Here is a 17,426-nt window from a genome sequence, read left to right as displayed (position 1 = left end):
TGCGGCGAGGCGGTGTGGGACGTGTTCCGCTCACGCCGCCCACAGGAGGGTCGAGCGGTGATTTCACCTTGCCGCTCTTATTCCTAAGCATGGCCCGGGAACGGGCTGCCGCCGAAGGGGTCACGGACGTATATTAACAAGCTCCCGTTACCCCTTCATGAAAGCGGCTCGTCGGAACACAGTGGGGTTTTAGTCGGTAAGAATCCGACATAATCCACGGCTCCTTTTCCCCGGGGGCCGTGGGTATCTATGTAAGATTTCCCCACTATAAAAAAAAAAAAAAAAAAAAAAAAAAAAAAAAAAAAAAAAAAAAGGCTTAAAATATGTCACTCAAAAAAAAAACAAACGGCACGAACGAACGTTTCGCTTAATTTTGATTGACCATGATGGTCGGTCACACGATGGAAACTTTGAAAGCTAGAATGCAACGTTTTCGACACAAGATAGGAGTCGCTTGCGTTGATTAAAAATTGATTTTTATTATTACACATTTTATTTAGATAATTATGTAAAAATGCAGTATAATTTAAATCAAACAATGTTTATTTACACTTACAACTTGAAAGCAACTGATATATTATTTAAAATATATGTATTTTTTTATTAAATCACAATAAAGGTGAATATGAATTTAATTTGACACACGCTTCGTCGTTGAGTTATTGCCATTTTTACACGAGTGACGTTCGACTTCGTTTGGACGAGAGTGTCTCTCGCGGGTCTGTTACATTCTAACCCAGCACGTTTATTAAAAACGGTGGACGGTGTCGTGGAGACGACACGATGGGTGATTCGTTTTTAAAGTTTTCGTTTTTACACTAGTAGTATGTTATCTGTGGTTTTCATTCTAAAAAGCGCAATGCGTGTGTGCACTGTGTCCTGTGCAGAGCGATTTTATTTATCTTTGTTTTAGAACGTGATTGAGTTGGAAAAAAAAAACATTCTTTGCGTGTCGTGGGTTGTTGCAACAAATAAATAAATAGCCATTAAAAACAATAAAAAAGAAACAATTTAAAAAACACCACCGTCAATTTTAATTTGAAAATAAAAATGGGTTCCTTCTTCTGCTGTTACGTCATAATTTAGCTGTCATATTAGGAGTACATAACGTCTAAGGAACTAGGCGTTTGAATGGTATTGCTAGTACTTATAGTATTTTTATAGAAGTGTGTCTATCTTGTTGTATTGCAAATATAAATTTGTATTGCAAATAACAAACACAAATTTGCTATCCAATCGCAAATTTGTGTTTGTTTATGATAACGATTCCATCGTTTTTGGGTAGATTCCGTCGATCTGCTTAATAACATTACTTATTTACTTACCATGGAAGATAAAAATTACATAAAATTGTTCGCTCTACCCGCTCCAGCTACGACAATAAATATATCTAATTAAATGTTTTAAATGTTTCGTACTAATCTGTCTAAATAAAATCTCAACACGTCCAGTCTTCCCAAATAAGTAAGTAGTTAGTTAAAATTGGGCATAGAGTTTTTTATAAACAAAACGGAACAATAAACATACAAAAGTAAGTTGCATCTTTTTGTCTGTGGGTACGGGAAAATATAACGTAGTAAAAAAGTACGTGGAAAAAAAACGCTTTCAGTATCCAGTATTTCGGGCTCAACTTAGCAATCGTTGATACTAGGAGAACATAAAGCTTTAGAGGTATCACATTGAAGTTTGTATTGCTGTTTCGTTTAACCTATTGCTTCTCCTTCGACACGATCAGTGATTCGTCCATCAAGCATCCGTACACCGCCCACCTTCGCCCGCCAAGCCACTCCTACACCGCACTTTCCGTTGTTTGCAACCATCGCTATCTAGAACCGAAAAGATAAAGATAAAAAATATTTACTTTATTTATCAAACGAAAAACTATAGTTACTATATTATTTATGCAAAATTTTACATACTTCTCCTGCACATCTGGTACCATGTGAATTTCTATTTTGTTCGTCAAATCTTGGAAAAGGATCCGAATCATGATCATTGCAATCCCAGCTTATTTCCTCGTCCTTTAATTAAAAAATTATAGACAGACATTTTAAATTACATAAATGATATAAATTACTAATTTGCATAAAGAACCGAGGCACTGAGGAGTTTATAAGCATTCTGTACTTAGAATACTTATAAAAAACGTTACACATTTATTTAGATACATTATCATGCATTTGATACACACACGCTCTTATAACCTACAAGTAAATTTGTTTGTTTCACGCGTTAATCTTAGGATTTACCAAACTGATGTGAAAAATTCTTTCAACATTGGATGTTTATATTATGTACGTGATCCTCGAGTACCAACCAATATTTACTTATTTACATTGATCGAAGAGGCTGAATTAATGATCATACAACGGCCCACGGGCGAATCCGGGGTTGACCACTTGATTTTATTTATACTCATTGCTTTATGGTTTTCGACCATTGAACGAGGAAATTACAAAAATTAAAATTTTTATTATTTATTTCCAAGCGACATTTGGTGGTGCGTCACGAACGACGCATCGGCCGCGAAGTTACTAGGGAACGAGGAGCTAAACGAAGACCGTTTTGTTTATTTTATTTCAAAAAATAGGGTCCCTAAACTTAGTTAAATTTTTTTGTTTGCTGTTTTAATAACAGAGAACAAAGTGATAAAAAAAAAACAATTTAGTTATTTATATGCTCTGTTTCGTGCCTATAACCTACTATAGATAGATAGATATCACTTCTATAAAAAGGAGGTTAGGTTTCATACATAGGTAATAAAAAAATGTGCAAATTTTGTTTTTAGACTTCTTCCTCAGGTCGGCCGTAATTTGATTTGGTTCCTCTCGTTGAGGTTAAACGTTCTTCCTATTCCAACTAAACAGTTGTAGGATTTATAATTTTTTTATTTTCTAAAAGTTGGGTCAATGAGTGGGTGATCCACATACAATGATGAAGAAAAAGTATTGTTTTTAATTATGAATACGAAATACAGTTTCGAAACATAGATAAAGCTTCTATCTATCTCATAGGATAAACGACATACATACAGTTTGGATGGAGGAGAGAGAACAAAGGCGACCGACGCACTCGAAGGTATTCCATTCGTTTTGTGTCAGTATTGTCGAAAAACTCCGCTTAAAGCACCAGGCGAGCATAAGCTACTGAAGATCAAAATATGTAGTAGGATTTTGACAGTTTTTATTTCAGATTTTGACAGTTATTTATTTTATTAGCTTTTGTCGTGTCGATCGATGATATTTTGCAGTTACGCCAGTATTGTCGACAAACTTTGCTAAATATACTAGGGTAGCATAATAAGATGGTAGATGCACTACAATCAGTGAGAGAAAAGATGCGCACCACTATTTTGCCAGTGGAAAAGGTTGCCACGGTTTCATTTACCATACATACAATAATTACTAAATAATCACAGTAATAGCAATATTAACAATTAATAAAAAAAATGAATCGATAAAATTATAGCATAATTAAAACTCTCCTAATTAAATTTTATTTCATTGTTATTTATTTTATTTAACATTTTTTTCCCAAAACAAAAATAGACAGACAAGGTTTTCTAAATAGTTATTTATACCACAGATAAATTAATACGTATCGTGTTATATTAACGTCATGTTTGCATGCATGTGCACAAAAAAAAATAAAGTGAGTGAGGAGAGGATTCGCGTATTTTTCAACACCCAACCACCAAACAAACCACTCCAGATTTTTTATAGTTACGACAAAATCACCTCGAACTTTACTATTATTACCAGGGCAACATAGCATATTTGAAGATTTCTTAAAAATGCAATCGGACATGACCTGTCTACTGATTATAAATAAAAGTGAAGGCGCGGCGGCGTAAGCGGATTATTTATTTATTACTACTAAGTACTAGCTGCTTTTCCCCGCTGCCGGCCCGTAGTACATGAAGTTTTTTAAGGATTTAAAAGATTTTCAAACGGACCAGAAAATAATGCGTACAAAATATATAATTGTGCTATTTATAATGTAGTCTAGTAAATAAATAAATAGATTTCCGTCGTCGAAAAAACAACGTATATTTTGATGACGTCATAAGGCTAGCCTGGATTAACAGGAGAACAGAAATATGCAGGCGGCCCACGATGAATAGGTGCACGGTGGTGTAAGAATCTTACTTAATCCTTCGAATACTTCTAATGAAGCGATTTTTACCAATATTTATTTGCAGAATGTATTTCTCCTAAAGAAAATTTAATAAAATAGGCAATCTCAACGACTACCCTATTCAAGCTTCGCCGCGCATAGCCAATACTAAGGCTATGTCTCTTATGCAAAAAACGTCAACAGCGTCACTGTGAAGAGGTACCACCCCAAATTAAACAAAATCATGCATAAAAAATACGACAATTTTTTAATATCAATTTTTATACATCAAATTTTCTGCAATCTTAAAGTTAATTAATTATTGATAATTTAACTAATTTCTTATTCTCATAAAATCTTACGTTTAATACACACACAATCGCACAATCCCAAGAATGACATTGTAAAAATTACCGCCATATTATAGTAGAAATTTAGATTTTATCATTTATTAGCTAGCGGCTCGCCCCGGCTCCGTCCGGGTATATCCTATTTTTTAAATTCGATCAAACTGCACATGGTGTGCAAATTTCATTTTATAAAACCTATGTATACCATCCACAGACAAGCAACGTTAATTAAAAATCATATGTAAAAAAGATTTGTGCTAGTTGTGAATTTAGTTTTTTAAATACGGGGCATATTGACGGTACAATGAGCTTCAAAGCAAATAAATGCAGCACGCAGGTTAATACTAGCAAATCAAATACATCAAATCAAATACATCAATTTTATCGAGAAAAGAATCCAACCAAACCAACCACACCAACCAACCAAACTCACGTCAAATTCGCCTCAAACTTTGCCCAAAGTACCAGGCGAGCATAGCACTTACATAGTTATCTCGCAGATCAGTGTGGTTGTGTTCGATACCGTCGTCCAGTATTGATATACGCACACCCAAGCCGTTATACCCCATGTCATAAACTGGTAGAACGTTAAGATCAAGTCGCGGGAGATCCGTGAATGTTCGGGTGTCTTGCTGAAATTACCATTATAATGCATCTCGTAAACAAATATCATTAAAACATCAACAAACTATAGGCGAGGGCGATCTCTAATGATATTTGAATTAGTCACAAGAAAGCAAGTTAGTTTTTTTTTGCAAATTATCTTAGCTTGCTGAAAACTTGGGTAGTTTCAGGGTACTCTAGCTACCTTTTAGTTTAGAAATAAAGAGAGTTATTTCTTTTTTTCTAAAAGATAGGAGTATAGTTTGCTAGCTTATTATGCTGACTTGAAAATACTTTATACTTTAAGTCCTGATGTAACCCGACTGACGTCCTGACGTACTACAGTTATAGTATTTTTTGTCATCAACTTGTAAAAGGATCAACTTACCAAATACCATTCATAACCCCAAAGCTCATCATTGAACAATGTACTGGGAACATTTTTCTTGTTTCTATCTCCGTCGCTCTTATTATTTATATAGTTTTCTTTTCTCTTTACTCTTAACAGTTCTTCACTTGTATCCACCAATGGATATCGTTTGGCGCGTTTTATGGTGAAAAGCTGCTCCGACCAACGTATCTGGGAAAGTGTTGTATATTGGTCTAGTCTCGGCATTGATATAAAGTTAATTATATATTAATGGTTCAAAGACGCACGTCATTTATTTTATTTTATATTTGCGCAATTTAAATTGGCAGTGCAATGTGGACTCTAAAAGTTTGCACTCAAAGAAAACATTATAAAAATTTTGTTCGACTAGGAAGTTACAAAGAATTAAACAAAAGTAACGGCTTAACTAATAAATAATCTATCTATCTTAACGGCTTAACTAATAAATATATATCTAAAAGCGCCTGCCTGTAAGGCCACTGACACCGTTTTGCAAACGGTCGAAAACAGCACGTGTATTGCAAGTCAGTTGTACTAGGGGCTCATAGAAGGAAAGCAGTGACTCACCCTTCTATCGTTGGCAAGTATGGATGTGTGCTCACTAGGGGTGCGACGATTTTTACTGTGGACTCGATACGAATAAACGTTTGGAAATCCTAACAGCTGAAACAAAGTTAATTATTATACAATATAGTACGAGGGTCGATATAATTTTTTTGGCCAGTTATTTAAAAACAAGTGTAGCTTTGTAAACAAAATGCATCCCTGACCCAAGGAGCAACCCTCAAAGCCAGCAACATCTTTGAGACCTCCTTAGTTGCGCGGCAGGCGATTCGCTTACCGCTATGTCACGTCACGTATAATATTTGACATGTATACAACAACACGGCATTACACACAAAATTAAGCGATAGAGAAGACATTATAGACATTCTAATGAATTGTGTCATAAGAATGTCTTCCTACTTTGAACAGAAATAATCTTGAAATAGCCCAAACATTCATAACCAAAGTAAAAAGAAAAAGTTGGTTTAGTAAAGTAAGAGATGATGTGAAAAACATATGTTGTTGTCTGTACTATCTATCACAAAAAAGTTATGCTATAATTTCTTTAGAACGTAACATCACTACATAGTATAAAACAAAGTTGCTTAATCTGTCTCTATGTCCTTATGTATGCTTAAATATTTAAAACTACTCAACGGATTTTGATGGAGATTTTTTTAATAAATAGAGTGATTCAAGAGGAAGGTTTATATGTATAATAATACTTATTAAACTACTCCGAATTAATCCGTGCGACGCCGCGGGCAAGAGCTAGTAATTCATAATATAAATGGAATATATCTCAAAGATAATTTTAATGGCACATCCCTGTTGCCATTCTCCACCGCCAAAAGCGCCCTAATAAGTTTAATCCTACTGCGGTGCTTCGGTCCTGCTTTCGCACCCCTCGCAACCGCTACCTCCTACACATTCCTTCATTCCTGATATTTGACGTGTAAAACAATGGGATGTAGGCGGCGCCCTAGACTAAGTAAATGACAGCTTGGGCAGCCTTGGGCGGATATACACCCCTTCACTGCGTTGCGAGGAGTCGAGTGCGTTTGGTTTTAATTTATTAGTGCGTCACGTCTCCTGATAAACAATAAATAATCAGTTTAAAAATAAGCTTGTTTTCTCACGACCGTAATAATACGCATTAATGTACAATACAACCAACATCTACGAATAAAAACGTCGAAGCTTAACCTTTTTGTGTCAAATGTCATTTGAAAAGTACGATACGAACCTACTGTAGCATCACTACATAGTATAAAACAAAGTCGCTTTCTACTGTCATACAGACAGCTAAGTGCTCCTAGAAGAAATTTGTTAACGAATCGAGTTTAGTAAGCAATTAGCATAGTAAGTCCAAAATTGCTGCCACGACTTTCTGCTCATTATAGTAACGCTTCAAATAAGCTACAAAGTATAAAAGATAATATAATTTTATGTTCATTTTCTGACATTATGGTATGCGATGCTTTTAAAATATGATAATTTTTCGTATAAACCCATGATTTTATTATACTTTCTACATAAATTGTCTTTATTTTCCCGCCCGAAAGACGACGTCATTCTTAACAAATTCACCAACGTTATTACTTGAGTAATTGGATCAATCTTCAATTTCACGTTATTTACGTGCAATTTTTACATTATATTTTCAAAGAGATGAAATATGAGAAATTTTGAAATGAATGAATGAATGAATGAAAATTCTTTATTGCGTAAAAAATTCAAAAATAAGCAGTCGAACAAAAGAAACTTAAATTAAATATGTTAAGGTATTGTTTTACATCGTTTATTTTCAAGATATGATATTTTAGACGACTATTTTGAAGATGTTTATCTCGTCAACTGTTTATTTTAGCAAAATATATTCTATTATAACCATAAACTAGAATATACTATATACTCCACTTAAACAAAACTATTTATTTCAATTAGTTTTTATCATAATTATCATTATTATAAATCGTATTCATGACTATATATGCATTTCAGTATAAAAATAGGTAAGTAGTTGTTTGCTGAAGAAGTACTTGTAACATAAACCTAATATTTGTGTGCCCAATGTTTTTTACGGTTAATTTACGCACATATAAACAGACAAACAGAAGGATTGAAAAATGACTAGCCATTCTTTTGTGGTCGGGAAATAGCCTTTTATGCGTTTTGTGTTCACTTAGAAATTAGACCTCGGTATTTGATATGAATTTCAATGTAATATCTCTTTCATACGCTTTCATGAGTTTAGGAGCAGTAAGTTAAAAAATATTTAAAATATTTTTATTATATGATGTAATTAAAAATTTACATGTTATGATTTTCTTACGAGTGTCGTAAACTAGAGTTTTGTGAGAGAGATAATGTTTAGTGAACTCATCACTTGTCGCATTATTAGCATCGATTAAAGTTTGCAATCGAGTAACGGTAACCTTTTTTCACCTTCAGTCAAAAGTTTTGAACAAATGAAGCAAAATTGCAACATTTTCATATTGCATGTACATAAAAGAGACACAAACAGGAATTTTTACTTGCCTTACGTGGCTGATGTGTGCACATCCTACTAATATTTATAAATGCGAAAGTTTGTAAGGATGTGTGGGTGTTCTTGGTATAAAATTTGTACATAGACAGCTGGACAACTGGAATAACATGTAGGCAACTTTTTATTCCGATATTCCTACGGGATACGGACTTGCGCGGGTAAAACCGCGGGGCGCAGCTAGTTATATATATACCAACACTGACCCCCAATAACTTTTGAAGCACTTATGGGGCACATAGAAACTTTCAAATTTTTATTTTTTATAGAGAAATATAAGTTTCCACCAAAATTCAGCTCTGTCGGAATTTTAGTTTTTTCAATAATATATAATGATCGGACTACTGCCATTACCGCGTTTATTTAAATGTTAGAAACGAGATTTGATTGTTAAATTTTATTTTATAATAAAATAAGTATTGAAAATGAATATGCTCATAGTGTTATTGCCAATTAACTAGGTTCACGGGTTACATAGAACGGAGTGAGAATAAAAAGCGTAAATAAAGCGTAAAGCGGCTTTGCCTCTTGTCACGTGTCACGCTTGTCACTTGTCACATCAAATACATGTCGTCATATGATGTTTTTACCACACGTTAGTACCAGGGCAATATGAACGATAAGATATAACAGATGCTATCATGTATGTGACGCACGCCACAGTGTACGTATTCTATCGAACGTATGTTGTGCGAACCATGTGTGCCGTTTGTACAAACATATATTTTATTTTTTCAAATAATTTATTATGAGAATGATAACTTATGTAAAACGCACTTACTGCTCTTGAGAAAATTTATAATACTATAGAATTCTCATTATGAGATTTTCTTAGAATTTTGTATTATGCCGAAAGTAGCCTGGAAGTTTTAAACAAGAGAAGCGAAGCGTGTGTATAAAAATGTGTTTGTTGAAAGAAAGTACCACCACCCATGTGTGTAAAACAAACACGTCAATTCGGTGTCATGTGAGTTTCCCGAGACACGTATGTACTAGGGAAGCAGAATTTCATAGGAGCGATTTCACACATGTGCGTTGCGAGGGGAAGGGTTGAAGTTTAGCGAGGGTTGATCGTATATGTGTGCGTTCGTGTGACATAGATAATATACGTTGAAACAGTTTGTAAAGAACTATTCATGTGTTGTAGTTTCGCAAATATAATAAATAATATAAAGTTATAGATGATTTTTGTAATTCCAAATATGAAATATTAATATTCGTTATTAAAACTTTTTTTTTCATTGCGTAATAAATCTGTTGACTAGCGTCATGGCAATTAAAAACACTTTATAATACAAATTCGCTACGGATGAAAATTTACCCTATACATTTATTTATTTATAAGCTTTGGAACGATTTACCAGCTACGGTGTTCCGGAACAATAACGACATTGGGGCCTTCAAGAAAAGAGCGTATATGTCCCTGAAAGGCCGGCAAAGCACTTGTAACACCTCTAGTGTTGCAAGTGTTTATGGGCGGTGGTGACCATTTAACATCAGGTGGCCCACATGCTCTTTTGCTTGCCCTGCCATGAAAAAAAAAAAACATTTACTGGCTTTTCATTTTTATAGTTTCGGATTCCTTTTGGCTTAACAGACCGTTGATGTTTGAATTTCTATAATACTCCTCGATAGATTCCAGTTATTTCCATAGATGTCTAATGAATAACTATTTTAATAAAAGACAAAAACGCCTTCAAATTGTAATTTTTAGTTTTATAGCATTGAAATGCTTTACAAATGAGAAATTTTGAAAGAATAGAAAAAATGCTACGGTTAGGCAAGATACGCAGGTTCGAATCCTGCCTCGTGATCAAATTTTTTCTATTCTTTCAAAATTTCTCGCCTTCAAATTGTCTTAAACAGACCAAATTTAAATGCAACCATACGGAGGCACCAGCTTTCAAATAAAAAAAGAATCATCAAAATCAATTCACCCAGTCGAAACCTGTGGTAACAAAGCCAAAAAAGAATATGCAGTCGAATTGATAACATATCTTTTTTTGAAATAAATTGAAACAGTCGTATCTTGTTTCTAAATATAGGTATGACTCAGCACAGGCTCTTAATTATTTATAAACGTTTTTTATAAGGATCCGCGCCCAAACCCATAGATAGGGTTACATCCATCGGCATAGAAAGTTATGCCAAAGATAACAATCACTATCCTACAATTTATGCATTTTTGACACCCTTTGCTTAGAAACTAGTAGATGCCCGTCCCGGCTCCGGACGGCTCCGGATATCGACATTCCTGTTTTATCCCAAGGAAGCATTTACCCTATCACCCATGTCAGCTCATCCCCTATCTGTATACCAAATTTCATCAAAATTCGTTCAGTACTTTCAGCGTGTTTCACGGTCAAACATCCAAACAAACAAACTTTCTCATCATATAATATTAGTGAACTGTGAAGTAATTTTTAATATTATTTAAGTGTGATGATTCTGAAAATTAGGCTTTGACTTGTACTTTTTATTCTGTGCTTTGACATAGCACTCTTTAGTCACGTCTAGATGTGTTATCAATGAGAAAAATATGATTTTGTCCACATTTAAAAAGTAATTAGTTAAAAAGTATAGAGTTAGAAAGAAGAGATAAAACTCTGAAAGCAGCGCATTTTTCTAGCAATATTAATAATACCTAAATTAAATTGATATAGTTATGCTCCTGAAAAAATTTACAGCCGAGAGAGTTTAATTTCAGTTTGCATTCTGATCGCCACGTACCCTATTTTTGAGAGTTTACTGATACATACTTCTAATAGCTTCTAAACGCCTAGTTATCGTGACGGTTCACATTTGGCACCGCCTGAAAAACGGAATTTAGTCGCCAGGGGACGTCATGCACGTCTATTTTTATTATGCTACATTCTCCCTCGTTTCGAAACAGATGTCGTGATTTCTAAAGCTGAAAATGAACTCTTAAACACTCTACATTCCTAGTAAAAATTACGCCGTTTCAGCCGTCAGTGTCGCCTGAAATCTTTCAGGTGGTATTGATACCAGGTTTATTTTACTGCCATCTACCGACGTATAAGAAAAGCGCTCTGCCTTTTTACAGTATGAAACTCACCTACTACTTACTAGGAAACCTAAATACAAATTAATAAAATACCATTTAACATTACAGCATTAATAATTTATTTACTAATGACAAATTCGGAGGACCAAATTTGACCAAAGGCGCAAGCCCAAGCTAGCAAGCACTTACTTTGAAGTGATCAATATAAGTGCTATATCGTTTTTTGCCTAAATATAATTTTGTTGCCGGGGATCTCCTCTTTTTGCTTTTCTATAAGCACCTATTTTTACTGTAATTTTTTGGATGAGAGTTTAGAAATCAAAATTTCAAATGTATCCAATATACATACTATTTATAATTATGTACCATATTGAAATGTGCAAACTGAAATTACACATTTAGTTAGTAAGTTTGCGCGTAACAAATTGAAGCAAAACTCAATAACTTTAGTAAGTTTAAAATTTTTATTCAGTGACCCTTCAATTACACCCACAAGAATTTATTTATTTCAATGAACGTATTGATAGAAAGTGTATTTATAACGTAATATCTTATAGATTTGATGTCTATTAAATAAAAGTATTATTATTAGTATATGTTCATGTCAGAACGCATTTACCCTTTCCCTTGAATAGAAGTTAAAAGAAAATTAAAGTTATTTTCTAACTTTCTAGGTCACTCCAGAACGGTTAACGTTTGTTGAACTTGACGTAAACCTTGTTAGCTTGTCCTTTTTATTTATTTTATAGCGTGGGAGCCTTGAATAATTTTTAAGGATAAATATAGATATTCAAGTTGCTATGCGATAAAAAACGTCTTCATTGATGCATAAGTTTACAAATCATATTGTAATTTATAAATTAAAATTCGTAATCTCTCATATGATTATGTTATCCTGGTAAGCAGATGCTCGTGAAAAAAATTTGCGGCCAAGGTTTGCGGTTTAGCCCTCCGCCGCACCGTTCCCCCTTCTCTCCCTCCCAATATACGCTATTATATATAATCAGCCTCGCATAGATAGTATTGTATCAAAAATACATTCAATTATGCGTATACCAATTGGTTTTTATAGTAACAAAACAAATAGCTCGATAATTTGCACCCAATAAAGAAAGAATAGATACGGGAGCTTAAAGTCGTAATTGGCGCAGCATTTCACGTCGATTGAGACAAATAGTCGAACTAATTCCCTACATTAGTCACCATTACTGTCGTCTGTCCGTCAACGATATATATATTTTTAGCAAATGATTGCTTTCGCCAACATTTATTCAACAAAAAGTTTTTTTTTTCTATCAAATTATGTGAGTTTATTTGAAACTATTTAAAAGTTTCCGATATACAGAATTAAAAATAAGTTTACATAATCCATTATATAAACTTTTTGATCTAACCTAATTTTACCTAAAATAGTTAAATATGTGTATTAAATATAGTAAATTTAATACTTACAAATATATGCTACTTGATAGCCGCTTTGTATTTATATGTAAGCCTAGTATCCTAGTAGGTACTGATGTTTTAGGTTACATTCATAATTTACATAAGTAGTAATATAAAATAATGTCAATTATGAATGAATTGAACTAAATATGTTTCAAGTCTTGCCATCCGTAGATATGTGGTAATCGAGCACGCTTCGGCACGAATTGGGCACCGGGAAAGTACCACACCCATGCAGAAAACCGGCTTGAAATAGCATACTGCTGTGTTTCGTTCGGTGAGTGGGGGAGCCGGAGGCCTATATCCTTTTTATTACCCTTCCAAGTCTTTTCGTTTATTCCTCTCGACAATTCTGAATCCCTTTCCAATTTGAAGTCGGCAATCAAAGGCAATAAGGTCTGTAATCGACCTTAAGCCTCTCCAAATGTTCATGGGAGGTGGTAGCGCTTACCATCAGAGACCCACCGCTCGTGTTCAATTAAGTTGATTTTTTTGCTTTTATAAACAATAATAGCAGCGCCCCCGTTTTCAGCGTTTTTATCTGTTTAATTTAGTCCAGAAAATAGGATAGAATATGTGAAGAGGAATATTAAAAACAGAAACAATATCACAAATTACACCTCACCAAGTTACCAATGATATACAATAGCCAAAACAGTATCTGTCAATATTTTCAAGTGTTATTGCTGAAATCAAAGTCGATGCCGTCACAATTTCGAGTGCTGATAAGCCATAGCTTATCAGTATATTGTATTTATGGAAAAGCTCTATTGCGTCACGGACAGATAATTAATTTCAATGAATGAAAGCACTATTGTAATATGTGTATAAGCGACGGATATAAAAGAGCACAGCATCAAGCTAGGTGATCACCACCGCCCATGAACATTAGCAGGTACGGCCTTAATAAATTAGGAAACGATTGACTACGGTAATAAAGGAATCAATGGGAAGGGTGGGGAAAAGGATACAGACCTCCGGCTCCTCCACTCGTCGAACGAAACACAGTAGTGTGATGGTGTGGTATCTTCCCCAGTCCGAGCTGGCTCAATTCGTGGGGAAACGATCTTGACTCCCACAATAACAGTATTATTAATTCGTAGCACATAGCTTATCACTATCACTAGCAGTATCTGAGACTACGCCCCACAATAAATGGCAATGGTAGTTCCCCATCAATGTAAACCAAACCATAATATTTCGTTTAAAAACATTAGCTTAATCGTTACGATTTTCATTTTTATATGCTAGTGAAAATTTATGATTTTAAACATACGTACGTAATTGCTATAAAGTTATAACTTTTAATATAGTTTTGAATATTGATTTATTGATATATAAAATAAAACCATATTTTTTTTAATTCTTGACGGCTATGGAAATATAATATTTTTGTTGTTATAGTTTGATCGAATGTCATTATTTATTATACTCAATTTAAATGTAAATCTGATAAGAAATTCTAAGCGTAACGGAAAAATCGCTTGTTCTTTAGAAAAATAGTTTTTTTTCGTAATATGTTAATACGAATAGCTTGTTTATATATTTTATATAAAAGAAATACGTTTCCCTAAGTACCAAAGCCGTAAAAAATAATTAATCATCGACTGTACTTCGACCGTCTCGAATTATAATTTTATTTTTTTATAACAAAATTAATAATTATTAATATAAATTTTGTTATACAATTATATTTCTGTGATAAATTATATTGTATTATTATATAATGTAATTGTTAAATTTAATAAGATCTCCACATTCATCGAGTCCATAGTCATACAAAGATTAATTAGTTTAGATGTTATAATATTGTGTTTTTCTTTAAATCAAGCTGTTAAAAATACCTAATTCTCGGCATAAGAATACCCAGGAATCCAATTCCTTGGAAGCCTTCAATTAAAATGGTAAACCTTTTACAAATTAAAAGCTTTGCCCACTTTACCAAGTCGAATACTGAATACAAATTATAATCTTACTGAGGCTGAATAGTTATAGCACGAGATTATTATTTTAGAAAAAACATTTTCCAATATTATTTTCTATAAACATATTGTTAATTATTTTGTAGTACCACCTCAAGGAAGTGTACTCTTCATAAAATAGATATAAAACGTTATTCAACAAAACCTCCGATGTTTTTTTGAAAATAAAGAAATCTGCATTCAAATATTTCGCTTGTCTTACTTGTCCTGCCCAGGTCGTAGTGATTAATTATTAATCTGTGGTACAGCGTATAATTTTAGGGTGGTTAACGAATTTTCGGAAATATTTGAATGAAAATTTATTTGTTCTCGAAAATAATGGAATGCGCTATGCTGTATGCAGTATTAAGAGTATTAAGAAATAGTACTTTCTCTTCAAGTGATTTTTTTCAAAATTTCGTGCTGTAAGTACACAAGTGAACATTTCTTAATTTTAAATTAATCTATTACCTGATTATTAAGGTATTTTAAACATTACTCAGTAGGTTAAATGAATAGCGTTTTTTAGGCAGTTAGGTAATGTTTTTTATTGATACGCCCAGGATATTATAAAAACAGAGAAGCTTACCGGTCCGAGGTACTCATATCCTAGTTCAAGTGCAACCAGCTGAGCAACTTCCTCACCACCAGGCACTTCCACTGTCCATTCATCGATATAATCCTTGGAACTCTCAAGTCCATTATGCACTTTATGATAATCATAATATCCTGGTATCCCATCGTGACTTGCAGTCGTCGAGATTAATAAAAGTTTAATTAAAATTATCGAATTTATTATTATCATGTTTTTTTACTTCATTTAATTTATAGGTAAAAGTTTGTTCCAAAGAAATATATTGTAAGATAATAATCAACGGAGCCGGCGGACTCGATCAAGCGTTTTGTCTGAATGGCGTTTCAGTAAGCACGTATATCTGCTACGAAAGTTAAGTTCGAGGGGATCTAAATAAAAGTTGTAACTTTATTTACGTCATGTGAAATTATTTTGCTTCTATAATATAAAATAAATTTAAGCTGGGTAGTTAGTGGAAGCATGGAGGGAACTGTATACATGATTTTAAAAGTTGCCTGATACAATTCTGCATAAAATAAAAATAAAAATTTCAAATTTATGTAAAAATTAAAATCGTGGATTATATTATTACTCGGGAATTGACGACTAAAACGTGCACATATTTAGGTGTCATTAAAATACAGTAAAGTTACAGGTAAAGACAATTACGTTGATATATTATTAATAATTATAAACAAAACTACTATTATTAAAAATATAGCTATGTAGATATATAAATATGTATATACATCGAATGGTTTTTAATAAAGTAAATAGGTAGCTAAAATATTATCATTAATTATTTTCTTGTGTTTGATTTTACGCGAATATTATTGATTTAGTAATTAAGGACTTTTTAAACGCGATATATTCATTTAACTATTTACTAACCCGGCTTTTTGAACTTTTAACACTTTCAATAATTAACAATAAAAATTGTATTTCAGAGTCATCTAGCGACCCGAGAACTAACAACTGAAACAGTTTCATATTTCAACGCTTCGTACTAGTCCCGGTATAAGTTAAAGTCCGTTTAAAACTGATAGAGGCCGTGTTTCTGGAATAAGATTTTTAAATTTTCTGTTTTTAAAATACCATCGACAATAATTGGTAAATTATTTTTATAAAATAACAATTTAAACAAGTTTCTTCTTTTATGCATTTTATTTAGTCTATATTGTCTATACATATGATATAATCATAAGAATCAATAAAATAAAAATATCGATTTTAATTTGTTCTATCTATTTAAACAGATAAATAATAAAAATTACTAAGGTACGCGTGGTTATATACCTAAGTCATAAGTACCTCCTGAATACAATACAGCAATTAATAGAATAACAAAACTATGATAATTTTTTTAACTTTTGTATTTCAGATGCAACTGACCCTTCATGATTTAAACATTAACCATTTAGTAAATTGCGTTAATTTTATCTCCGAAAACTAGCTGTTAAAAAAAAATTACACAGAATGGAGTTGCGGATTGAGTTTAGTATAAAGTAGGATTACGAAGATGGATATTTAATCATCATAAATATCACGTATCACGTAGGAATATCGGGATAAAAAGTTGCCTATATGTTATTCCAGTTGTCCAGCTATCTACATACCAAATTTCTTTGCAATTGGTTCAGTAGTTTTTGCGTGAAAGAGCAACAAACACACACACATCCTTACAAAGTTTCGCATTTTTTAATATTAGTGGGAAGGATAGTAGGATATAAATTACTACATAATTAATTCATGGCGTCATTTAGTCCGTTGAAGAGTCTGAAGTTCGACAATTTTCTTCCGGTCGTATTTTTAGTTTTGAATCTATGATATTTGCAGAAGCCAGTGTGTCAGTGGGACGCGGCCGTGAGA

The 17,426-nt window shown here is 33.1% G+C and overlaps 1 protein-coding gene across 1 annotated transcript in view; it reads right to left on the bottom strand.

Annotated features, from left to right (window-relative positions):
- The window catches only part of LOC119839762 (neuroendocrine convertase 1-like), a 22,315-nt gene extending 6,337 nt beyond the window's left edge, over nt 1–15,978 (bottom strand). The window contains exons 1-6 of the mRNA XM_038366202.1: nt 15,974–15,978; nt 15,573–15,729; nt 5,458–5,649; nt 4,952–5,098; nt 1,920–2,021; nt 1,709–1,826 (exon numbers count right to left, since the gene is read on the bottom strand). Of these exons, the coding sequence (XP_038222130.1) occupies nt 1,709–1,826; nt 1,920–2,021; nt 4,952–5,098; nt 5,458–5,649; nt 15,573–15,729; nt 15,974–15,978 (721 nt within the window). The remainder of the gene's footprint in view (nt 1–1,708; nt 1,827–1,919; nt 2,022–4,951; nt 5,099–5,457; nt 5,650–15,572; nt 15,730–15,973) is intronic.
- Between the last annotated feature and the right edge of the window lie 1,448 nt (nt 15,979–17,426).

This window comes from Zerene cesonia, chromosome 4, assembly GCF_012273895.1.
Source record: "Zerene cesonia ecotype Mississippi chromosome 4, Zerene_cesonia_1.1, whole genome shotgun sequence".
Classification (NCBI taxonomy): domain Eukaryota; kingdom Metazoa; phylum Arthropoda; class Insecta; order Lepidoptera; family Pieridae; genus Zerene; species Zerene cesonia.
Note: the sequence above shows the minus strand (reverse complement) of the source record. Positions and strands in the feature narration are given on the sequence as shown.